At 41.0% G+C, this 25,870-nt stretch overlaps 1 protein-coding gene across 1 annotated transcript in view; it reads left to right on the top strand.

Moving 5' to 3' along the window:
* MGAM (maltase-glucoamylase) overlaps window positions 1-25,870 on the top strand; it is a 92,269-nt gene that overhangs the window by 8,486 nt on the left and 57,913 nt on the right. The window contains exons 2-10 of the mRNA XM_058724037.1: window positions 7,272-7,398; window positions 8,994-9,091; window positions 17,180-17,300; window positions 18,534-18,643; window positions 19,197-19,348; window positions 19,940-20,111; window positions 22,339-22,438; window positions 24,565-24,677; window positions 25,202-25,327. Of these exons, the coding sequence (XP_058580020.1) occupies window positions 7,272-7,398; window positions 8,994-9,091; window positions 17,180-17,300; window positions 18,534-18,643; window positions 19,197-19,348; window positions 19,940-20,111; window positions 22,339-22,438; window positions 24,565-24,677; window positions 25,202-25,327 (1,119 nt within the window). The remainder of the gene's footprint in view (window positions 1-7,271; window positions 7,399-8,993; window positions 9,092-17,179; window positions 17,301-18,533; window positions 18,644-19,196; window positions 19,349-19,939; window positions 20,112-22,338; window positions 22,439-24,564; window positions 24,678-25,201; window positions 25,328-25,870) is intronic.

Genomic DNA, 25,870 nt, shown 5'->3' with positions numbered 1-25,870 from the left:
AAAAAATTTCAAAGAAAACCAAGACTCAGGACTATTAGGGAAATTCTTTTGACTGTGACAGCAAGAAATGGTAGGGCAGGAAGTCAAGCTCCAGTATTCTCATGCCCTATTCTGCATGTTCTTTGTTCTGAGAAGGAGAACTTGGGGATAAGATGAAGGAAAATACTAATGAAATATTTAGCAATCAACCAGAGAGTAAAATATTATTGATCAATAAGTATTGATTATGCAGATTCTACCAGTAGATACTTAAGGAAATAAAGAGGAAGAAGCAGGCATAATTTTTATGCCCTGGGAGCTCACACTTTGAGGAAGAAAAGGAGAAGAAAAGGGCGTGTCTAAGGAAGTAGACACACCTTTGGGAAGAACACCTTCAGAAAACTTACGTGCTTGACCACAAATGAGCTGGGGGTAGAGAGGGTACATTGACATACTAGGGGTGTTTTGATGGGGTTGATAATTTCACAAGGGACCATCCATCCCTTAAGACTCCCTCCAGATGTGTTATTTGGTTTTTTGTTTTTACAGTCTCCAACTTAATATTTGTCCCATTTTTCACCATCCTCAATTTATACCTGCCATTCCTCCTCCCACCCTATAAGATAGTGTCATATGATATTATTAAATACACTGATCAACTCAAAATTCCCAACGTGATTTTAAAACAGTAGTGGAGGGAACTGAATATCAAACTCATTTGGGGAACTTTTAAAACCTACCCAGAAAGGTTTAAGATGGTAGACGGATCATATGACTTTACCTGTTTTCCTTTCCAAACTTCCACTGATATTCTTATAAAGATGTACCAAATGAAATGAGTCTGTAACAAAATGGAAAAAGAAAAGCAGACATGACCGTTGTGCTGGGTATAGCAGAGCAGAGACTATCTCAGCTCATAATCAGCCTGAGGAAAGGGGTCTGTAGAGTTGGAGGCAGTTCTGCACAGAGAGATCACTGGGCCCTGAGCTAAGAGTAGGGGGGATAGAGCAGCAGAGGGGTATAACCAGTGTTCAGCTATGGTTGGACTTAATAAACAGGCTGTGAAGAGCATTATCTTCCAGAAAGTGGATTTACTAATGTATGTTTTCCTTATAAAGAGATGGTTTCCAGCTATTTTTTTTTATGTTTACAACTCATATGAAGGCTGTTATTCATATGAAAAATAGTTACAGGGGCGCCTGGGTGGCGCAGTCGGTTAAGCGTCCGACTTCAGCCAGGTCACGATCTCACGGTCCGTGAGTTCGAGCCCCGCGTCAGGCTCTGGGCTGATGGCTCGGAGCCTGGAGCCTGTTTCCGATTCTGTGTCTCCCTCTCTCTCTGCCCCTCCCCCGTTCATGCTCTGTCTCTCTCTGTCCCAAAAATAAATAAAAAACGTTGAAAAAAAAAAAATTTAAAAAAAAAAAAAAAAAAAAGAAAAATAGTTACAAAGGTCATATGGAGAGGGAATGGCTGTATATTCTGAAAAAAACCTCCCTAGAGATATTGATTATCTCTCTTTAATACTTCAAAAATGGTTGATTAAAAGAAACCTTGACTTGGATCCTTTTGTAAAATAAATAACTGCATTCCAATTTATATTATTTTTTATATCCATTTCTTTCTTTTTCTTTTTTTCACTTGGATTCCTGCGGTTACTGGCAAGATTCCTGGGATGAAGGCGCATGGTTTCTCATTTTGTCCCTCATTTTATCCCTCAGGAAAGAGGAATGAGGTCCCTGAAGTGCACCTGTGATATAGAGCATCTTATAGTGTTGTTTCCACTCAGTCTTGCTCCTGAATCAGCAAATACTCATTTACAGCACCTGCCAGGGGCATCCCATGAGGCACTGTGGAATTCTTCCCAACATTTTCCCCATCATAGAGCACAGAGAAAATGATGGTGGCATCATTAGGTAACTGAAAGGGCTCTGGATTCCCAAAAGAGGCAACTCTCAACAGGAGAATGGCCCAGTCCTGGACTCTCTATCAGTGCCCCCCCCGCCCAACCTGTCAACAGAACCAGGGAGTCAGTATCTCTGACTGTCAGGCTGAGACGGATAACTCAGGGAGGGGTGAGATATTCTCACTCACTGGCCTCTAGCAGCTTAAAACTTAGGAAAGGAAGACAGATTGTCCTCAGAGTTATGAGTATAGATACAGATAGATTGCTTGGGAGCAAGAGAGGGAGGAAGGGTTAATTTTAAGTCCCAGAGGAGATGTTGTTTGAACTGAAGAAACACGATTCTTGTAAGTGTAGAAGATAGGGTTGGGGGAGGGTGTGGGTTTTGCTGTAGTCATGAAGAGAAGCATGCCTTTGGAGTATAGACTTAGAGTGAATTTCAGCTCTACTGTTTATCACTGCTGATAAGTTTTATACCTTTCTGACCTCTGTTTCATTGCTCATAAAATAGAGATGAATAATACCTGTATTTCAGGATTATAAAGGTGACTAGTAATGTTTGGAAAATACCTGGAATACAGAAGCCCCAAAACCTTAGCTAGAGTGATTATTAAGAGTTAGACTATAGGGGCGCCTGGGGGGCTCAGTCAGTTAAGCATCCGACTTTGGTTCAGGTCAGGATCTCATGGTTTTTGGGTTCAGGCACTGTCAGTGCTTGGGATGCTCTCTCTTTCCCTCCCTCTCTGCCCCTCTCCTACTTACTCTCTCTCTCTCTCTCAAAATAAATACATAAACCTAAAAATAGATTTAGACTACAGATGATACCATTTCATCTTGTAAGTAACGGCAGCCATTACAAACTCATGAAGCCTCAAAACCGCTGGCCTTGCACATGGAGCAATTCATTCCTATAACTTAAGGGGATACAAGAAACTAGTTAGATCAATGAAACTCATTTTAGAAATTATTCCATCATACCATCCAATGTGACAATGGATTCGTTCCCTGCTTCTATGTGGGACCTTACAGGGAAATTTCTTTTTCCATTCTGCGTGATGTATTGATTGTAACTCATCAGCTGCACTGTCTGTTGAGTGACACATTTCTGCATTATAGTATGGCTCTACAGAGTTTCTCATGCTTTTGAAGCAGTGCTGTATCTGTGTCTATAGATGTACATTCTCACCCAAAATGTGAAAGACAGAGTGTGCCCTTTACCTAAGAGGCAGTGAGGTCATAAAGACAATCCTTAAGGTGGAAGTCAGGATCCCTAATTGTGCCGTGGACTTGTCCTGAGCCTTGGGAGTGTGTCATATAAACACATAGACCACCAGTCCTTCTTTCACTGGTAAAATAGAAAATTAGCCTGGTCATTCTCATGTGTCAGTATTGTTGCAAATATAGAATGCAACATCCTGAGTAGGATGTTGCTGTCTTAGGTCAACAGATAGGATATTGCTGTGGTTCTCAAAACTTAGCTCAGCTAATGGCATGAAATGTCAAGCTTTCCCTTTCAAAGACAGCAAACATTATTTAATAAAATGCCATTGGAATTTTACACAAGTGGCCAAAAGATACGACTTAGTTAGTGTTCAAGAGAGAATAACAAGAGAATAGTAGTAGCGGGTCAGAAGAAGGAGGTGGTAAATGCAGTGGCATCTGGGGTAACCCTGGGAAGAACGTGGAGTGGGTGACCGGGGAGTTATGTTCCTTGCTACTGATGCCACAGCTCAAGCCAGAATGAAAATTGTCCTTCACAAGGGACAAAGTCCCACAATGGAGGCACCGAGGGAAATTTCTAGAAAGGACTGTCTGCAAGGCATAATCCTCATCTGAACATGCACATGGTGTTTAGCTCCATGTCAGGAAAAAACCTTAAACGTGGTCTGTGCGTTTCTGGTCTAAGGGAACCTGCTCAGAGACCCAGTGACAGTGCCAGTCACGGTGGTTCCTGCTTTAACAGCTGCAAGTTCTTCCTTCCTTTAGTTCCTGTTTCTTTGTCAACATACTCTTAGGAATGTGGTATTTTATTTTTTATTTATTTTTTATTTTTTATTTATTTTTATTATTATTTTTAAATATATGAAATTTATTGTCAAGTTGGTTTCCATACAACACCCAGTGCTCATCCCAAAAGATGCCCTCTTCAATACCCATCACCCAGCCTCCCCTCCCTCCCACCCCCCATCAGCCCTCAGTTTTTTCTCATTTTTTAAGAGTCTCTTATGCTTTGGCTCTCTCCCAGTCTAACCTCTCTCTTTTTTTTTTCCTTCCCCTCCCCCATGGGTTCCTGTTAAGTTTCTCAGGATCCACATAAGAGTGAAACCATATGGTATCTGTCTTTCTCTGTATGGCTTATTTCACTTAGCATCACACTCTCCAGTTCCATCCACGTTGCTACAAAGGGCCATATTTCATTCTTTGTCATTGCCACATAGTACTCCATTGTGTATATAAACCACAATTTCTTTATCCATTCATCAGTTGATGGACATTTAGGCTCTTTGCATAATTTGGCTATTGTTGAGAGTGCTGCTATAAACATTGGGGTACAAGTGCCCCTATGCATCAGTACTCCTGTATCCCTTGGGTAAATTCCTAGCAGTGCTACTGCTGGGTCATAGGGTAGGTGGTATTTTATTTTTTATTAGGACATTTGCCATGTTGCTGGGCTCCATATCTGGACCGATGGCATCAGTATCCATCCCGAGAGCAGTTCAGCTGCTCTCAGGGCACAGGTCTCCCTTTATCTTCCCCTGGTATGACAAGGTTGAATGAGTGAGGATGACTTTGCCTAGTCCTCCCTTATTAGTGAGAGGATATTTCAAAGCCTACTTTATGCTCGACCTCTGAAGATGAAGGATTTAGAGTTTGAATTCTATGAATCTTTAAGACACAAATTCTGACTTAAAATACTGTCCATAATTAGCGCCCCAACAAGACCAGCTTCATGGTTGTCTCCAGCATGTAGTTTGTTTGGTAGGAAGCACTGAACTGGGGATCACAAGCTGCTGCCTCAGACTCCACAGAGGGAGGGTACCATCTGTGCGGGAAGTTCTCTGGTAGGAAGTTCTGGAAGTTAGATGTATTGAGGAGAAGGACACTCAGTTCCAAGACAGCTTACAGTGGCCATCAGTTGATAGGTATCAAGTCCTTTACGGTCTGGAAGGCAGTACCTTGAGTCGAATCTGATGGAGATCAAGAGTGGATTGGAAGAAGGGGACAGGAACAGGTTGAAGTGAGTTTTGAAGATCGAGGTTGTGGTAAGCTCAAGAATATTCTATTCGTGAGGGACCCACCAAGAGCTGCCAGGATAGGTACAGTAGCCACAGAGAACTACATTCAGCTGTTTGGAAAATTTGGTTCTAGTCCTTGACCATGTGACTCTGAACAAGGCGCTTTGCTTACTGTGCCTTAGTTTATTTATGCATAAAACGAAGGGGCTTGAGTAGCTATTGGCTCCACTTCTAGTTTTTAACTTCATGGACACCATTTCTTAATAGAGTTTGCCTAATAAAATGTGTTTATTACAGTTTATAAGCCTATAATAAGGTCACTGTTTCTGAAACATACTTGCATATCAGAATTATCTGTGGAGATTTTTTTTTTTTTTTTTTTTTTAAATCAGGTATCTAGGCCTTAACCCCAGAGATTCCAAATGCTGAACATCTGCTTTAAACTGCTGGGCAAAATATTTTAATCCCTAGTGAGGATTTATAACAACTTTAGGCATAGGTAAATGTGTTCTTTCTGTATTTGTTTGAAATTGACCATTCTCCCTGGGAATTCAGAGATAGCCACCTGGTCAGGATGACCCATCAGTTATATTCAGTTGTAGAATTCAACAGCTCTCATCCAAACTGTGGTTTCTAAATATTGTTCCCACTGAAAAGAACAAAGCCTCTTCAGAGACATTTGATTTGAGATTGGGGGCAGGAAATGTGCAAAATGAGCCTAGGTCATCAGTCATAACAGAGACAAGGAAACTATTAAAGACTACCAGCAACCAACTTGAAGAGACTCCCACTGGGTAAAGATGAGGCAAAATGAGCATTAATGATAATAATATCAATGTGTTAGTATAGATGTGTTTCAATCCATGAGTTCATAAAAATATTGGACAAATATTCTCACTGGTCCTCTTTGGAGGTTGCTAGGGCAACAACTCCTTCTGAAAGCCAGGAAATAGAGTCAAATGTTGATACTACCTCTCCTATATGCACTGAACCTTTATGATCCAAGTAATAGATGAGGGGAAATTTCTCTCTACAGTAATATTTTATCCAGTACATAAAGAATGGTAGAATTATAGTATCGCTGTCACAACTAATTGAATAATGGGTCTAAGAAATGCTCGCCAATGGCTATTAATATGACAAAAGGAGAATCTGCTAGATTTTATGTGTCTCCTGCTGTGAGCCATTCTTGCCAGAAAATCAAACCTGTATCTGGTCAAAACTCTAAATCTGATCATTAATTTACAGGAAATATAAGAGTAGAGAAACTGTTAGTTTATGGATGCAATCTATAAAATCCAGATTGTGGGGAAATCAACAGAACAAACCTGTTGATTAAAAAACAGTTAACAGACACAAACCAATTACAATATATAAATCTTGCTTGCATCCTGATGAAAGTAGAACAAATTATAAAATATCACACAAGGAAGGAAATTTCAACATTGACTAGATATTTGCTGATTAAGGAATTATTTTTAAAATATTTTTGGTATAACAACAGTAAGTTATTTGGCTTTCATGAAATTTATTTGTAATGCTTAAATATTAAAGAAAAAAATTTTAAGTAATCTCTACACCCATCATGGGGCTCAAACTCACAACGCCGAGATCAAGAGTCTCACGTGCCACCAACTGAGCCAGCCAGGTGCCCCAATACTTAGATATTTTCAGATTAAAAGCCATCTAAGTAAGATTTGCTTCAAAATAATCCTGAGTTAGGGAGAGAAGTAACTGGAAATAAAGACAAAATGAGATTGGCCATGATTTGATCATTTTTTTTTAACATTTATTTATTTTTGAGACAGAGAGAGACAGAGCATGAGTGGGGGAGGGGCAGAGAGAGAGAGGGAGACACAGAATCCGAAGCAGGTTCCAGGCTCAGAGCTGTCAGCACAGAGCCTGATGCGGGGCTTAAACTCCATGAACTGGGAGATCATGACCTGAGCCGAAGTCAGACACTTAACCAACTGAGCCACCCAGGAGCCCCTGAATTGGTCATTTTTAATCCAGGTGATGGGTACATCCATAAGGGTTTGTGAGTTACTCATATTATTTATGTTAGATTTAGATTTGAGCTTTGCCATTAAAAAATTACCAGGTGTATATTAAATAAAACTCAAATCTTAAATTCCCCCCTCTCCTTATTTTTGTAGATGGCAAGAAAGAAGTTGAAATATTTCACAAGTTTGGAGCTTATGCTCAGTGTTCTTCTGCTTGTGGTGTTTATCATCACTATTCCTCTGTTTGTGCTTTCAGCCATGGATTCTTCAGAATCTAAAGGTAACAAGGAACTCTGGTGTTCTCCCTCCGTGCGTTCGTTGCCCTTGTCAGAGCAGTAACCTCATAAATGACAGGGAAGTGATGCTCTCCTATACACTGGTGTGAGTATGTGTGAGTGTGTGAGTTTGTGTGTGTGTAGGGGGAGGGGGATGTGATATGTGCCTCGGTGAGTCCCTGACTGAAACTGTGGCAGCCACTTAGGTATTCTCTGTAGGCCTAAGGTGATACTTTTATTTCCCAGTTAGCACAGTGCAGGATTCCACAGCTGACTCTTGAAATAAATTTACTGAATTGCATTGAATAATTCTAACTTTGTTAACAATATTAATTAACCCTTACTAACTAATTACCCCTTATGTGCAAGGCAATCGGGTAAGTATATAATCAATTAAAATATTTTAGGCCAAAGTTCTGTTCTTTAAAAAATAACAACTACCAGAGTTATTTAATTAAAAGTTTATTGAGCTGTCTTAGTGTGAAAGAGGGGCTGGAGTGTGCTGAGTGGTTCATCTAGGAACAGCTTCTACGAACCAAGTGATGAAAGGTTAGTCTGTGGCTAGAAGACTTCTCTGCCCCTCCTACCTCCATCCCAGCCCTGACAATTTCTACTTTTGTGGGGAGTTAGAGCAAATGATCTCAAAGGTTGCTCAACTCTTAAGATCCTATGATCTCGAAGATGGAACCAAAATCCTTATGCAGAAACTGGCACAAATATGGAGTTCTCTTAATCCACCACTTTTGAATTGGAAAAGAAATGAAAGCTAATGGAAAGCCTCACTGTTTTGTCTTAATGTCCTTATTAACATTGTAGTGACCTACATAAATCTGACTTCCTTATTTTAGAATGCAGTAAATGTGTCTTTTTTTATTTGACTGAGTTTTAAATCTGAATCAAGGCGCTTGGGCAGATCCTAACTGCCAGTTTTTAGATTGGTGGCCTCCCTTTACATTTTTTGTCATAGGAGGCTTTTATATTTACATAAGTATGTCACCACTCAGAAGTATTCTATGTTGAGGGAATGAACGCCCATTGACTGAGCCACCAGAATTGAGGTTATGATGATTAGGGCAGTGACATTCAAGACAACCACATACACTGGACATGTCCTGTGTGCAAACCTATTGTGAACCAGCTGCTGGGGGTGAAAATAAAGGACCAGAGCAGTCTGCAGATGTTTCTGTTCAGGGGCAGATACTTAATACTTTAGATTTTTCAGGCCATACGGTCTTTGCCAAAACTACTTAATTTTGCCATGGTAGCACAAAAGCAGATAGAGATGATACATTAAAAAATGGGTGTGGCTGTGTTCCAGCAATACTTTATTTAAAAATCAGGCTGTGACCTGATTTGGCCCACAAGCTATAGTCTCCTGACCCCCAGACTGCAGAAGGTGGATTTGGTTCTTAGTAAATACAGTCGGCTAGAACAAAATGAAGCTTTCTAAAGTGAAAGTGTACATTTCAAGGACATCGGCGTGAAGCCCAATCAGCGGAGTTCATACCATTGGAGGCGTTGAGAACTGTGACGATACCGAATGCCTGTGATATTAGTTCTGTCTGATGGGCATTTTATATTTGTTTGTGGGATATCCCAGATCCTGAGACAACGAGTACCACCCCGGGTTCTGCTGAGTGCCCAGTGGTCAATGAAGTGGAACGGATAAACTGCATCCCTGACCAGCCACCAACAAAGGTTTGAATTATGGATCTTGTTTGCACTTAAGAGTTTATGCCAGTGGGTAGTTTCTGCTGTTGTTTATTTTTGTTGTTTTGTTTGTTCGTTATCTGTGTGTTGCTCCCAGAGAATTGCTTACATTGTAGCTACTGGTGCCTCAGGCAAACGAATCCTGTATCCATGCTTGTATGGCCGTACAGCTTTGGGAGAGGAAGAGCTAGAAGATTCCTTTGTGTTGACAGATTAAGTTAAATATGAATTTCAGATAAACCATGAATGCATTTTTAGTATAAGGATGTCCCATGCAACATTTGGGACTTATTTATACTAAAAATCGATTTGTCTTTTTTCTGGGCAGCACTGCTTGGTCACTGGTTCTCTCTCTCTCTCTCTCTTACTGCCTCTGTTTCTCGCCTTTCCTCTGTCTCTCTTTCTCCTGTCATGATTCCGAAAGGTTATCTAGGATCTACAATAAAAAGTCATACACATGCATAAAACATTATTTAAAATAAGGACCAAGTTTTAAGAGCCATGTTTGGGATGGATGAAAACAAATACCAGGGTAAGATAGTGCTGGCATCTCGGTATTTACCTTGGGGCAGTATTTCTTGATCATCTGCTGAAGTCCTGTTGAATATTATGATTATAAAATTCATTGTATGCACTGCGTCAGTCGCTTTTCACATTGAGAATGAATGACAGCCAAATGCAGCCATCTGAGTGAAGTCCACTGATGTCAAACGGCACATTTGTATCAGGCACAGATAGGATGCCCGCTGCATGTGATGCTTGGGCATGTGGCACTCTCACGTGTGTCTGTCCAGCCATCCTGTGGTTTGTACACTGGGCTAATCTGTGATGCTCTTGAGAATGGCTGTTTTGGTTTATCTGAAGGTCCTAGTACCAAAAGACATTTTTCTTTTCTATTTTTTTTCTCTCACACTTCTGGAGGCTAGAAGTCCCAAGTCAAGATGCTGGCAAGGTTGGTTCCTTTTGAGGGCTCTCAGGAAGAAGCTGTCCATGCCTCTCTCCTAGCCTCTGGTGGTGGTGGTCAATCCTTAGCATTCTTTGGCTTGTAGCTACATCACTCCAATTCTGTCTCTGTCTTCACATGGCTTCTCCCTGTGTGTGTGTCTGTGCTCAAATTTCCCATTTCAAAAATACTTGGCATATTGGATTAAGGGCTTAATCTACTCCAATATGATCTCACCTTAACTAATTACATCCGCAACAATCCTATTTCCAAATAAGGTCACAAGATGAAGTAGTAAGGATCAGGACTCCAACGTGTCTTTTTTGGCAACATAATTCAGCCTATAACATGGCAAAGTCACATACATGGGAACTATGGAAAGTGGGAATTGTTACAACTTTAGCCTTTGGTGTTGACTGACTGACTGGGCATAGATGCTGAGTCAGTGAGAAGCAACGCAGCATAGAAACCGACGAGATCAGCCATAAGATGTGATGGACTGGGGTTGAGGGGAGTGGGAAGTTAAGGCAGAGAAAGGAACCAGAGCCGGATAAGTAGCTTGGCCTAGAGAAGATGTCTAAGATTGGAGCGGAGTGATGGGATAAAACTAGTCAGGAAGTCCAGATGCTGTGTTGAAGGCAAGAGAGAGATCCAATCTGGTAGATAGCTCAGGATCAGGAGATCCCCTGGACAGGACAATGCAATGTTCTGACCAGCTGTCACAGCACTGAAGGGCAGCAGCCTGGACAGCAAGCCTGCTAAGGTAGGAAATAATTCCAGTTAGGCCAACCTCCCTTACCAAGACTATCATAGTGTTCAGTCCCCTTCATCTGGCATCTTGCCCTGGCTGAAATGACCTTGACCTTCTCTTGGATTAGAAAAGAGAGTTGCCTGCTGGGAGTAGGAAGAAATGAAGCTGAACAGAAAAGGCTGATTTAAATTTTAGACGACCTTGGAACTCGGATAGAGGAAGTTGAGTTTTGACGTGATACACAGCAGCGGGGAGCCACGAACCACCTCAGGCTGAATGGAATCATGTCATGAGAAACAAAGAAAAAAATGTAAAATGCAGGAATAAAGGACAAAGAAGATATCAGGGATAAAGAAGAACCAGAGCACTCTGGTAGAGGGCCACGTGTCATAAAGTTCAGCATTTGGGTGATAGGTTCAATTAAATTAAATATTTTTCTTTTCATACATTCTTGTCGAAGAGAGAAGCCGCATAAATAAATAACTGGAATATAAAACAACAGATCATAAGATACAAAAGAAATATGATGAGGACCACAGAATAGAAGAGATTATTATAAAGGAGAAGGTGACAATATGGAATTAAAGATGAGTAAGATTTTGACACATGTGGGAGGAAGGCAAAGTGAATTCGAGATAGAAGAGGCATGTGAACAAAGTAACGGAAGAGGAAATTGTGGGGCACACACGTGGCGTATCAAATGGTCCAGTATGGCCGAGATACGGGGTGGGTGCCAGGGAGAAGATAATGCCTGAGACTGGAAGGTAGAGTAGAGCTTGATGAGAGAGGACCATGAATGTGCTGCTTTGTTCATAGGAATGGGAAGTTGTGAGCTAGATAGGCTGCACCTAAGCGGGATGTTTGGCACACTAGGTTCGCAGAAAGTTGACCCACACCCATTCACTCGACCCCGTTACACTGTGCTGGGAGCCTCATTGCTCGGAAGCCCACTAGAAGACGAAGGCCTCCTAAGTCCGTTCCCTCTCCTACAACACCCCAGCTTGTCATTGGTTCTTGAACTTTGGATGTCATTACTGCCTCAGGAATGTTTCTTTGGTGTTTTATTATAAAAACTTTTAACAAATTCTGGGGTATCAAGATTATAGCTCAATAAAATGAACTTTGCCTTTTTCTATATATTGTGCTCAAACAAATTAATCCATGACCTTGGCATTCATTCCTTGGCCCACTCCTCTTTAGCTCAGCTGGAGAAAAATGCTCTGGGAGTATTTTCAATGGCCTGTTTTTTCATAGGAGGTATATCTTTGGTATTTTGTTGCATGTTTTAAGTATCCTCGTGACGATATGCTGCTCTGCACTGTTGTTGACAGGCCGAGTCTATGGATAATGATGTATTTGTATAATGTACAAATTAAAGGGAAGTATATGGCTGTATGGAGGAAAGAAATTATGAAATTATGAATATGACACCAGACTAGCAGAAGTTTCCATTGTTGAGGCCATTGCTGTACCATTTTATCGCTCCTATCTCTTTCTCTCCCCCAGGGTTACTTATAAAGAACTATAGTAGATTTCCCTTCAGATGATTCTTTGTTGTAGACCCCCTTGTTTTTCACTCCCAATAACGAGAGGGAATCCTATGAATCTATTTGTGAAACCACATGGAGTACTCTTGGGAGACATTTTGGGAGAGAATGAGCTCCAGGAGACCCATCCGTGAGTCTCAGAGGAAAAAAAAATACTACCTAGTCAGTATTATGTCTGGAAATCATGATAATTTGGCTTTATTCTTTTTTTTTTTAATTCTTTTATGTTTATTTTTGAGAGAGAGAGAGACAGAGACATGAGCAGGGGATGGGGAAAGAGAGAGAGAGGGAGACACAGAATCCGAAGCAGGCCAGACTCTGAGCTGTCAGCACAGAGCCCAAGGTAGGGCTCGAACCCGTGAACCATGAGATCATGACCTGAGCCAAAGTTGGGAGCTTAACTGACTGAGCCACCCAGGTGCCCCTTGGCTTTCTTCTTTTCCATCTTACAAAGTGTCTTTTTTTTCTTGGCCTATTGTGTTGTTGAGACCTTCAATATACTTTTAATTCTAGAAGTCACCTAATATATTTTTTTTAAATGGAATGTTTTTGACATTTTCCCATTTAGTAACATGCTTATTGTAGTTTTTTGATAGATACCCATTATCGAACTGAGGAAGTTACTTTTTACTCCAGTTTGCCAAGAATTTTATCATGAAGAGCTGGTGAATGTAAATGACTATAAGGTGTACTTTCTTTAATAAGTTATTGTGGTGAATTACAAAAGTGGATTTTCTAATATCAAAAGATCCGTGTATTTCTAGAAGGAACACTACTTGGTCATTACTTAATATATTGCTAAGTTCTGTTTTTAATGCCGTGTGTCCTTTTTCTTTTAGGCTTTTGCATTTGTGTTTATGGATACAGCTGGGCCCTAGTTTTCCTTTTTCTTTCATGTCTCATTTAGGTGTAAAATATCTCCTTCTTTGTTTCTTTTCTTGCTTTTTTTTAAAGACTACTTTTTTATGTTTATTTATTTTTGGGGAGGGGAGGGGCGGGGGGGGGGGGGCAGAGGACCTGAAGTGCAAGCTCTGTGCTGACGGCAGAGAGCCCGATGTGGGGCTCAAACTCACAAACTGTGAGATCATGACCTGAGCCAAAGTCAGATGCTTAACTGACGGAGACACCTGGGCGCTCCATTCGCTCACTCTTTTAATTGTTAAGAAACATCGAGGTTGGGGGAGACCTCAGTGAGGACTTGGGTAGAGCAGAGCTTGATCAGGTCTTCAGCAGTCCTCGGCATCTGGTTTCTCACCATCTCTGAGTCAACCTCAGTTCTCTTTGTGTTGGTGCAGGAGCCTGTATATATCCATCATGTAAAAAGTAAACTAAGTGGAAACATCTTTCCTTTTTTTGTGTACTTTGTCCATTAATTACTGAGGAGGCTCTTTAAAAATATTCCATTTTGTACTATCTTCTTCAGTTTTGCCTCGTTAGAGTCTTTAAAACCTTTCTGTACATATGTTCTGTAAATATGTGAAAAAAACTTCAGCGCATATCAAGTTTGTGATGTCATATCTCCCTGGAGCCTTTTGTCATTATTTAGTGACTCTTCTCCCTAGTGGTGCAATTTTACTTGAGGCCTATTTGTCAGGTGTTGCTGAAGTGACACTAGCGTTTGGTTAGCATCCTGCTCACATAACCTATTTCTGCCTCTTTTATGTACTTCCATGAGCTTAAATTTTAGGTGTGGCATTTCAGCTGAATTGATTTCTAAGCAGTCATCGCTGAATTTACTTCTGTAAATTTAATCTGTTTTTGTCTTTTAAGTTAAGTTTTTAAAGCACATGATATTTGACCTAACCCATTTTTTCCTAAGGTCTCATTTTGTGTTTTGCATTGGTTCTGTTTCTCTATGTCCTGCTCCCTACCCGTTCCCTACCCCACCCCCCACCTGCATGTTTTCTTTCCTTAGTTTTTGCATCGAGGATTTTTTTCCCCTGAGCTTTTAATTCTGTATTGGAAGTTACACGTGTTTTATTATTTTGTCAGTGCCTCTTAAGCTTAAATCCTCACATCCAACTTAAAGGACGTTCGTGTCTTTGATCTAATTCTTCTTTTTAGGGTTTTTCAATCCTATTCACATCATCAGTTTTCATAGCTTCTCTTTACAACTATTTTCCTAGGTTTCACATCCTTTCTACTTTCTTATTTATGTGCATCAGGCTTCTCTTTATGCTTCTCGTGACTGCTTGGTTCCACTGCAGGAACTGCTGTTTTCAAGTTGGCCAACAGAGACTGTTCACTTTTCTGGCTACTGCAGCCAATTCTTTGATCTTTACCCTTTCCAGTTCAATGAAGACATTAAGTGCTGGGAAGCATGCAAAAACCATTCTGTTTAACGCCCTTTTCAGCACCTTTCTCTTTTCCTGATGCACCGAGGCTTCATCTGAGTGGACTTGGAAAGGAAAAAACAAAAAAACTATTGATGGAAGTTGGGTTTGCAGTGACCCTGATCCCATAGCATACTGTCTGCAGATAGACAGTTTTCCCTTCCTTAAATTGGTATCCACATAAAAATAAGCATGGGGGCTCCTGGGTGGCTCAGTTGGTTAAGCATCCAACTTCTGCTAAGGTTATGATCTCGTGGTTCATGGGTTCAAGCCCTGAGTTGGGCTCTCTGTGGTCAGCGCAGAGCTCACTTTGGACCCTCCGTCTCCATCTCTGCCCCTCCCCCACACTCTGTCTTTCTCTCAAAAGTAAATAAATACACTTAAAAAATTAGCATGTCCGCTCTGGAAAGCAGTGTGGAGGTTCCTCAGAAAATTAAAAATAGACCTACCCTATGACCCAGCAATAGCACTGCTAGGAATTTACCCAAGGGATACAGGAGTACTGATGCATAGGGGCACTTGTACCCCAATGTTTATAGCAGCACTCTCAACAATAGCCAAATTATGGAAAGAGCCTAAATGTCCATCAATTGATGAATGGATAAAGAAATTGTGGTTTATATACACAATGGAATACTACGTGGCAATGAGAAAAAATGAAATATGGCCTTTTGTAGCAACGTGGATGGAACTGGAGAGTGTGATGCTAAGTGAAATAAGCCATACAGAGAAAGACAGATACCATATGGTTTCACTCTTATGTGGATCCTGAGAAACGTAACAGAAACCCATGGGGGAGGGGAAGGAAAAAAAAAAAAAAAAGAGGTTAGAGTGGGAGAGAGCCAAAGCATAAGAGACTGTTAAAAACTGAGAACAAACTGAGGGTTGATGGGGGGTGGGAGGGAGGGGAGGGTGGGTGATGGGTATTGAGGAGCGCACCTTTTGGGATGAGCACTGGGTGTTGTATGGAAACCAATTGGACAGTAAATTTCATATATTAAAAAATAAAATAAAAAAATAAAAAATAAATAAATAAATAAATAAATAAAAAATAAAAAAATTAGCATGTGATTAGATCTAATTGTTCATATATCTAAGCAAGTGCTTTTTGTCTTATCATTTACAAAGCATGGCCATGTTCTCCTGGCAACGTGCTTCACAGAAACTCAACCGGGAGTATAGGAAAAAGGCAACGGATACCAGAGAACTAAGTTTTGGTCCTTGCCTTCTCAATAGCTAACTAAGTAACCTTTGGCAGGTCAGTTCACCTCTTGAACCTCTGTCTGTCTGAGGTTCTTCATCTGTAAAATCTGTGTAGTGGGATGTATTAGTTATTTATTGCTTTGTGACATTATCCCCAAATTTAATGGCTTAACACAAAAACAATCTTTTCTCACATTTTTTTTATGGTCACAAATCTGGCTTTAATGTAGCTGGGTGCTTTTGGCTCAAAGTCTTTTAGAAGACTGCAATCAAGGTGTCTGCTGGGGCTGTGGTGTAATACTTTTCAGGTTCATTCATGTAATTGTTGGCAGGATTGAGATCCTCCAGTGTTGCTGGATGAGAACCTCAGTTCCTAGCAGGTCATTGGCCAGAGACCTCCCTTAGTTCCTTCCCATGTGGTTCCATCCACAATACGTCTCGCCTCCCAGAGTGAGGGCTCCAGTAGAGCAAGGGAAAGAGAGCAAGCAAGACAGGAGACATCATCTTTCTGTAAACTAATATTAGAAGCAATATCCCATTATTTTTGTGCTGTTCTATTAGTTACAAGTCACTAGGTCTAGTTCACACTCAAGAGGAAGAGGTTTCTTTGTACTTGTTTATAGTTAACTTGGTTGCTTCTCTCAAATAAATTAGTTGAAGTGAGAAAGGGATTGCATTCATTTTAGTCTCCACTGGATTCTGTCTTTAATTGTGGTATAAGGCAGGCACTTTTCTTAACTAAAAATTAGACTGTATTTGGGTTTCAAGGAACAATTACTTTCTACCTTTGGGGACGTTGAGAGATTATCTATCTATCTATCTATCTATCTATTATCTATCTTTCCATCCATATACCACACACACACACACACACACACACACACACACAATAGATGTGTTTAAAAGTCAAAGAAAACTGATTTGATTTCAAAGCTTCTGAATAAAGCAAGGTCCTTTTTCTGAAAAAGCAAAACCAGTATAAATGAAGCTTCATTTGTAATTTTGGGTTACTGGTGATATACCTATATTGTAGTTTAGGATATTTAAATAAATTTATCAGTTTTGTTGTGATGGCAGATATGGGACTGCATTGCATTCCCTATATCATTATATAATAACACTAGCAGGATAGGACATTGGCCATAAAAATTAGTCTTTGAGTACAAGGTGTGCATTGACTGAGATATGGCACAATGTCTCTAAATATCATTGTAAAACGAGGTTAATGATACCACAAGCTGAAATTTTATTTGTAAGTGATAATGTTCTATAAATTACTTGACAAATCTCTTATTTTAGGCCACATGTGATCAGCGTGGGTGCTGCTGGAGACCGCAGGGGACCATAAGTGTGCCCTGGTGCTACTATTCTAAAAGCCATGGTTATCAAATGGAGGGTGACCTTGTAAAAACAAATGCAGGTAAGCCAGACAATGAGGCAGGAGCTCCAGATCCTCTGGACGTTGGCTCTGTTTGCAGCAAAGGAAAGCCTTAGTGGCATGCAGAGTATCACCCTGCACAGCCACGCGACTGCAGGTGACAGAAAGTGGGCACTGCTCTAAGGCAAGGGTGACGATCCCTTTCGGCATCAAGAAAAAAAAAATCCAATCTTGGGAGTTAGAAGGCATGTTCTATTCCTGGCTCTACCTTTATGTCCCTTGGTAACCTTGTACAAACATTGTGAGCTCTTTGGCCCCCAAGTTTCTAACTTTTAAAGTTTGTTTGTTTGTTTGTTTGTTTGTTTGTTTGTTTAGAGACAGAGACAGCACGAGTGGGAAGGGGCAGAGAGAGGGAGAGAGAATTCCAAGCAGGCTCCGCACTGCCAGTACAGAAACAGACATAGGGCTTGAAACCATGAACTGCGAGATCGTGACCTGAGCCAAAAATCGAGTCGGACGCTTAATGGACTAAGCCACCCAGGCGCCCCCAAGTTTCTAACTTTTAAAGAGAGGGGTTTGAACTTAGTAACCTCTGAGACTGCTTACAACTCTAATATAACGTGATTTTGCTGATATGGAAACAATTCCAATTTCATACACATTTTATGTCAATGTCAGTATTTATGAACTAAACACCTTCTCTTCTTTCTCCCACCCTAAAATGTAGGGATACTAATGAACATTCTGGAGGTTAACAGAGGGTGACTACTTTGGGGAGGCTGTTAGCATAAAGGAAGGAGCACATTGCCCCTCCAAGGCTCTTGGCCTGATGGCCTTTACTAATAAGGTCTCAATTATCACCTGCCTTATCACAGAACCTGGGACATGGCATCAGTGTATATGATCACCTGTAATGTAACATGAGAATAACTGAGAATGAACAGAGTATATATATATAAATCGAAGGCCAAGTGTGCAAAGGGTATATGATTAACACAGAATGGCTGATGGACTGATTGAAAGAGAATTAGGCCTTTGCATGGGAGATTTCAAGCAGATTTTGTAAGAGAGGCATGAGTTTTAGAGGGAAGTGACAGTACCCAGATTCACAATCTGGCCCAAGGTAATATGTGCGTATGACAGGTGTATATCTATCTCTTCCCTTTTAAGAAAAAAAGGCCAACAGTCCGTTTGACATAAAGCTTAATTTGTATTAGCTATTGTTTGCTAGTTTACACAGACAGCTATGTAAACCTTTTCCCCTCTACATACTAGGATTCACAGCCCAGTTGGACAGGTTGCCTTCTCCATCCCTGTTTGGAAATGATGTCAACAGTGTCCTTCTCACAGCAGAATACCAGACAGCCAACCGTTTCCACTTTAAGGTTGTGATTTCTTTATTCTTTAAACATCTTTTTGAAATGTTCTTGTTCTCTACCTGATAACCACAGTTACTACAAAATAGGCAATGCTGCTAATGGAGGTTTTTTTCTCTACTGACATTATTCTTACCTAGTACCTATATGTTGAAGGCATCTGTTGCCTTCCTTCAGTGTGACTGCCTCCTGAATATATTTTACAGAGTCAACTGGTAAAACCTGGCTTTCATATATGTGTCCTTGAGACCATGTGAAATGTATTCAGGAGGGAAAAAGGAAAGAATTATCACAGCTGTGCAAACTCTAGAGATAGTCCTTCTCTGTAGACTTACAATGTGTATTTCTACCAAAAGACTAACTTCTGCCCAAGTGTTAACCATTTGACTTGGTAATATAATGGGTACATCTACCTCAGACATAATGCCATTTGGATCAGTTCCTGAGTTCAGTACTGTGAGCATAGACATTGGGGAGCACTGCTGTTGGTAGGGAGGCTTCTATCTTGGAAATACTGAGAAGTTTCCATTTTGACTTTCTTTTCCTTCATGTCTCTGGCCAGTTGACCGACCAGAGCAAGGACAGGTACGAAGTGCCCCATGAACATGTGCAACCCTTCAAAGGAAATGCTGCTTCTCCTTTGACCTATGAGGTTGCTGTCTCCAAACAGCCATTTAGCATCAAAGTGATCAGAAGAAGCAATAATCGTGTCCTGTAAGTTTTGAAAACCTTCTGGGGATCAGAGTAGGAAGGACGGGGGGGAGAAGGTTTGCAAGCCTGAGGAAGAAGGGTACATGCATTTCACATTCCTGAAGGTTGTAAGCCCACTGTTGGTGAACAGACTGTCTCCAAATGTATACTTTTGTCCGCCTTCCTCTCTCCTCCCCCTCCTCCACCTCTTCCTCCTCCTCCTCCCTTCTTTTCTTGTTGTTGTGGTTATTACTAAGCACTTATTATAGGCCAGGCACTGGGCTGTGTCCTTTTTTCCATTTTTCCTGCTGTGTGCTCAGTTTTTCCTCTTTATTTCCCCCTTTCCTCCATCCATCTGACCATGTGCCCACCAGTAACTATTTACGGAACATCTATTATAATGTAAAAATAGTATTTTGGTCATGCAGTAGGGTGTCTAAGGGAAAAAGAAGTCCTGATCTCTTGGCATCTATGGGAAAAAATCACAGAAGGGCAAATGGGGCCAGTTAAATAGGGGATATTGAGTCATCAAAACATAGAGGACACTTTTCTAAGAGGTCGTGTCCTTTCCACTCCACTTGCCCACCTGTCCCTGCATTTTGCATCGACGTCTAGGTTGGACTCAAGCATTGGACCCCTCCTGTTTGCTGATCAGTTCCTGCAGTTCTCCACCCGACTGCCCAGTCCTAACGTGTATGGTCTGGGAGAACAGGTGCACCGACAGTACCGGCATGACATGAATTGGAAGACCTGGTCCATGTTTGCCAGGGACACAATCCCCAATGGGGTAAGCTCTCAGGATGGCCCCCTCTGCACTGAAGGTCATAGACTCATCCTTGACAGTCACTGCTAGCAGTGTAGGATGATAGTTGAGTGAGACTCTGGGGTGAGGCTGTTGAGGTTTGCATTTTGACACTGCCTGCCACTCACCAGTTTTGTGGTTCCGGGCAAGTTACCTGTACGGGTCCTCAGTTTCTCATCTATAAAATGGGGGGAATATACTCCCCTCATAGGGTTGTGATAGGAATTAAAGGAATTTATAGATACAGAGTCTCTAGAACAGTCTGGAGAAAGGAGATCATTGAAATGATTGATTAAGTGATTCTTGCTATATAGCATCTCTATTTACCGAAAGAACTCTAAAAACATATGTCGAATTTATTCCATTTAACAGGTGAGAAACTGAGGCTCAGAAATAGCCCAATGTTTAAAAAAAAGTTTGAAGTAACAAAAATAGGATCTCATCCCTGGCCCGTCTAATGGAAAGCCCATGCCCTTGTTCTACCACATGCCTATCAGAAGGACAGAAAAGGTGATGAGTCAAAGCAGCTCATCCATCTGTGAATGACTGGTGATGGTTATCTGATGAAGACCCTCAGATCCTTGCTACTCAAATGGGCATCACCATGTGAGAAATGTGGGCTCTAAGCTCCCTCTTCCATCTATTGAATTAGAATCTGCATTTAGGCGTAACTGGGTGGCTCAGTTGGTTGAGCATCTGACTCTTGATTTACGCTCAGGTCATGACCCCAGAGTCATGGGATGGAGCCCTGTGTTGGTCTCTGTGCTGAGTGTGGAGCCTGCTTTGGATTCTCTTTCTTCCTCTCTCCCTCTTCCCCCCACCCCCCATTCCTGCATGTGCACTCTCTCTACCTCTCTCTAAAAAACAAAAAACAAGAAACAAAAAACTGCATTTAACTAACATTCATATATAATTTCTTTCAATTTTTTTTAATGTTTATTTTTGAGAGAGAGAGAAAGAGCACAAGCTGGGGAGGGGCAGAGAGAGAGAGAAAGAGAGAGACATAGAATCCAAAGCAGGCTCCAGGCTCTGAGCGTCAGCACAGAGCCCAATGCAGGGCTCAAACTCACAAACCACGAGATCATGACCTGAACCAAAGTTGGACACTTAACTGACTGAGCCACCCAGGTGCCCCCAATGTAATTTCTATGCACACCAAGTTTTGAGAACTGCTTTTCTAGAGCAGTGATTTCAAGGATGACTACACATTGGAATCACCTGGAGACATTTAACAAACTCTCCACCCACAGTAACTCTATTTTAACTGGGCTAGGATGCAGCCCAGGTTGAGAACTACTGTTCTAAAGTCTTAGAAAATCAGCTTAAGTTCTCAAGTCTACTGTTCTGAAGACTGGAAGACCAGCTATCTTGAGTAGAGCTCGATCTAGTTGCACGTTAGAAAGATGTTTGATTCGTATTAAGGCTTGATGGACCTTTTGCAGATGTGGTTAGGTTAAGCCTCTTTGAGAGAAGAGACCTTCTGAACTACAGCTTCCAAATTCTTGTTCTCCCACATTTTAACAGATATCACAGGCTTTCACATTTCTACTAGGTAAATGGTCATAGCTGGCTCATTCAATAAAAGAACTATAATTCACTTGGCTGACATCAACTAAATGTAGACTTGATATTTTATTTTATTATTATTATTATTATTATTATTATTTTAATCTTTATTTGTGTGTGAGAGAGAAACAGAGCATGAGTGGGGAGGGGCAGAGAGAGTGGGAGACACAGAATTGGAAGCAGGATCCAGGCTCTGAGATGTCAGCACAGAGCCTAATGTGGGACTCGAACTCGCGACTGTGAGATCATGACCTGAGTGGAAGTTGAATGCTCAACCGACTGAGCCACCCAAGCACCCCTGAACTTGATATTTTAAAGATTTATTTGTTGGGGTGCCTGGGTGGTTGTGAGTTCGAGCCCCGTGTCAGCTCTGTGCTGACAGCTCAGAGCCTGGAGCCTACTACTTCAGATTCTGTGTCCCCCCCGTCTCTACCCGTCCTCTGCTCATGCTCTGTGTCTCTCTGTCTCTCAATAATAAATAAGCGTTAAAAAAACAAAAATTTAAAAAAAGATTTGTCTCTTCTTTGACCTTGAAGTCCCTGTCAATTACTCACATGATTAACACTGATTTCTTAGGTCATTTCCAGCCATTTGCAGTTTAGATTGTTAGATGGTAAATTTTTTATTTTTCATTTTCTTTCTGCAGGATGGAACTAACTTGTATGGTACACAGACATTCTTCCTCTGTCTTGAAGATGCTAGCGGATTGTCCTTTGGAGTGTTTCTGATGAATAGCAATGCCATGGGTAAAAAACCAAGGGAATATTCATGAAAGAATGCGTAAGAGCAATTTTCAGGCCTGTGATAAGAGCAGTGGAGCCCTTTAGGAATGGCTGAACCACAGCTCAGGGGCTATGTTCTCTGATCGTCTCTTCCCTACTTCATTACCGATTGTTGTATGGTAGCCACGAATAAGGCTTTCTCTCCTAGCTTATGATTTTCCTGAATCTGGTTGCCTCTTTTGGAATATTTTTCTATTATAGAGTTAGAACAACTAAGCCTATTATTCTATAATCTACTCAGAGGCAGTTTCTACCAATTTGTTCTTTTCCTTCTTTAGACTCATCCAGTATAGTGGTTGATATAAACTCTGGTAGGAAACAGCCAATTGCCCTGGGCCTATGATGACAGTAGCAGGGCCTAACCAGGGAGCTACAACTGGGCAGTGAATATTTCATTTAGATAATCCAAAGATAGCAAGGTGAAGTGGAATGGCAAGGTCATCCACAGTAAGATCAGTTTGTTTAAGAAAAAACATTGTAACATCATAGGACTCCAAGAAGTCTGCTAGCTTCCCCATCTTTAAAGGTTTAGACTGGATCATTGGTTCCCAACTCTTTTTTCTGCTTGTACCAGTAACAGTGGATCTCAGGGGTCATGAATCAATCACTACATGGGAAGAGGAGATGTGTTAGAATTTTCCAGGGTTGATGGTATTGATCCCTACCCTCTTCTCAACTGAATCAATGGACCGGATAAGAGCTGCTCAAAGCATGGCCCACCGCTCATTCACAAACTGAGTCTAGAAATGGAAAGTAAACATTGCTGTAGCATCCAAGAGCATGCATGAACCCTTTCCTGTTAATTTTCACACTATTTTACAAAAGCATCAGGTTGCAAAGAATTAGAAATTAAAAAGTAAAGCTCTGATCCTTTACTACCAATTGTTTGAGACCCACTCTAGGTGACCTAACATGATTCTAAGATACCTAATAGTCTAAGAATAGACTGAGTTAGTGCAGGGATTGTACAATTATTTCAGGGTGTTGAAAGGAACCAGAAAACAGGTTGAGTGAGGCTTAAAGGGAAAGGTCCCAGGATCCTAGATATTCCATGTGAGTTATTCTTGTGACCGAAGAGTACATTTCAGTAGATCTTGAATGTTTTTATTCTTTTATTCCTAAATGCAAACCAAGGCTATGGGGAGACTTCACCTCTGAGAACAGTGACTGGGGCTTAGAGGGATTTTGAATTTATAATATAATCTCTGACTTTTTTTTTTTTTAACTTGGCTTTTGCTTGATGTGAGATTAACTGAGGCTAGTACCTCAGTGTATCTAATTGGGTTCCATAGCTGCAGTGATGATGGGGCATGGGGTGGGAGCAATGTGTTTTGTAGCTGTGAATGTCAGAGAAGAAAAACTTGTCCTCTTGCCCTCATCAGTGTGGTATTTGGGGGCCTGTGAATCAAACTGACAAGAGATGGGCTAGCAAGAGAAAAGACAGTTTATTTACATGTGCAACATGGGAATACAGAAGAATGCTCAGCCAAGAGTAACTCAGAGGGGTGTTTAGAACTTGGGGCTTCTATTCCACCCTGATACATAAATGGGAGGGGAAGAAAGGACACTTATGAAAAACCAAAGGACTTTTTGGAAAGATAATGAACCCTTAGTGGGAAGATAGAATATTCTTGTGACGATGTCTGCTTGGGTGTGGTGCCGAAGTTTTGTCTCTCCACGGGTGGGAATTTATGACAAGCGAGTTATTCTGGAAGCCCTGCTTTTTGGTTGATAAGGGATTTCGGAAACTCAAGTGTTTTCAGCTTGAAATAACTTCTGTGCTACAGTGGCTTATCTGGACCCTTTCAAGAAATTGATTGCTTTTTCATGAAAGCCTGAGTCCTGACATAAGGAGTGAAGACACTCTAATCACCAATTACTGAGATCTGTTCTCAGAACAAATGGTTTGCCTTTCCCGTGCTGTGAGGGCAGACTCGATCAGCAGAAGTGTGCCTCTTTGTATACAAAATTTGAGGCACTGGATTCACTTTATTAATATTCAGATGATTGAGGATCCTGCAGTCTAAAACTTTGTAATTAAAACTAGAGTAAATTCTAATATTTATTTTTTTCGCTTTTAATCTTGCAAGAGGTTGCCCTCCAGCCCGCCCCAGCTGTCACTTACCGCACCATCGGAGGCATCCTCGACTTCTATGTGTTTTTGGGAAACACTCCAGAGCAAGTTGTTCAAGAATATCTAGAGGTAAACTTATGATATCATGATTATGACTGAGGAAATAAATCCTAAATAGTACAAAGAAAAGTAAATTTAATAGGCAAGCACAAAAAATCTGCTATTATAAGTCGCTGCTGTAAATCTGCAACTACAAATTGACCCTCCCTTCAATGATTTATAAAAGGGGCTAGGAAAATAGACTAATATTCTAACATTAGGAAATGGTATCTTGGGAAATGGAATATGTCTTATGCCACCCAATCAATGCTTACAAAGTTTTGTTTAAAATAGAGCATCTGCGGGGTGCCTGGGTGGCTCAGTCAGTTAAGCACCTGACTCTTGATCTTGGCTCAGGTCATGATCTCATGGTGGTGAGATTGAGCTGGGCATTGGGCTCCCCACTAGGCATGAAGACTACTTGGGATTCTCTCTCTCCCTCTCTTGCTGCCCCTCTCTTGTTCCTGTACTTGCTCTCTCTCTCTCTCTTAAAATAAATAAAACTTTTAAAAAATAGAGTATTTGCTAACTTTTATTTCACATACTTCTATCAGCTCATTGGACGGCCAGCCCTTCCCTCATACTGGGCACTTGGATTTCATCTCAGTCGGTATGATTATGGAACCCTACAGAGCATGAGAGAAGTCGTGGAGAGAAACCGTGCCGCACAGCTTCCTTATGTAAGTAAGGCTTTAAACATCTTCCAGTAATGAAGGAATTCCCTTGGGGAATAAATAAAACTGTTTATACTGTCTCCCCCTGAATTTTTTTTTAAATATACAATACAAAGATTTTTATCTATTCAGAAGGCTAGACATTTTGTTGGGCTAGCCATTCCTTTAAGGAACTAGTTATTTTTAGTAGGAAATAGTAGAGACCACAATTTTGGAGTTAGGAGGCAATATGTTTGTCTCTGTTTTTCTTTAAAAAAATTTTTTTGATGTTTATTTATATTTGAGAGAGAGAGAGAGAGTGCGAGCTGGGGAGGGGGAGAGAGAGAGGGAGACACAGAATCTGAAGCAGGCTCCAGGCTCCGAGCTGTCAGCACAGAGCCTGATGTGGGGGGCTCGAACTCACAAACCATGAGATCATGACCTGAGCCGAAGTCAGATGCTTAACCAACTGAGCCACCCAGTCACCCCAGTCTCTGTTTTTCTTATAACATTTTATTAGCAAAACTTTCTTATGACTTTCTCTATTGACTACATTTATAGAATGTGTTT

This window comes from Neofelis nebulosa, chromosome 4 (genome assembly GCF_028018385.1).
Source record: "Neofelis nebulosa isolate mNeoNeb1 chromosome 4, mNeoNeb1.pri, whole genome shotgun sequence".
In the NCBI taxonomy this organism is placed as follows: Eukaryota; Metazoa; Chordata; class Mammalia; order Carnivora; family Felidae; genus Neofelis; species Neofelis nebulosa.
Note: the sequence above shows the minus strand (reverse complement) of the source record. Positions and strands in the feature narration are given on the sequence as shown.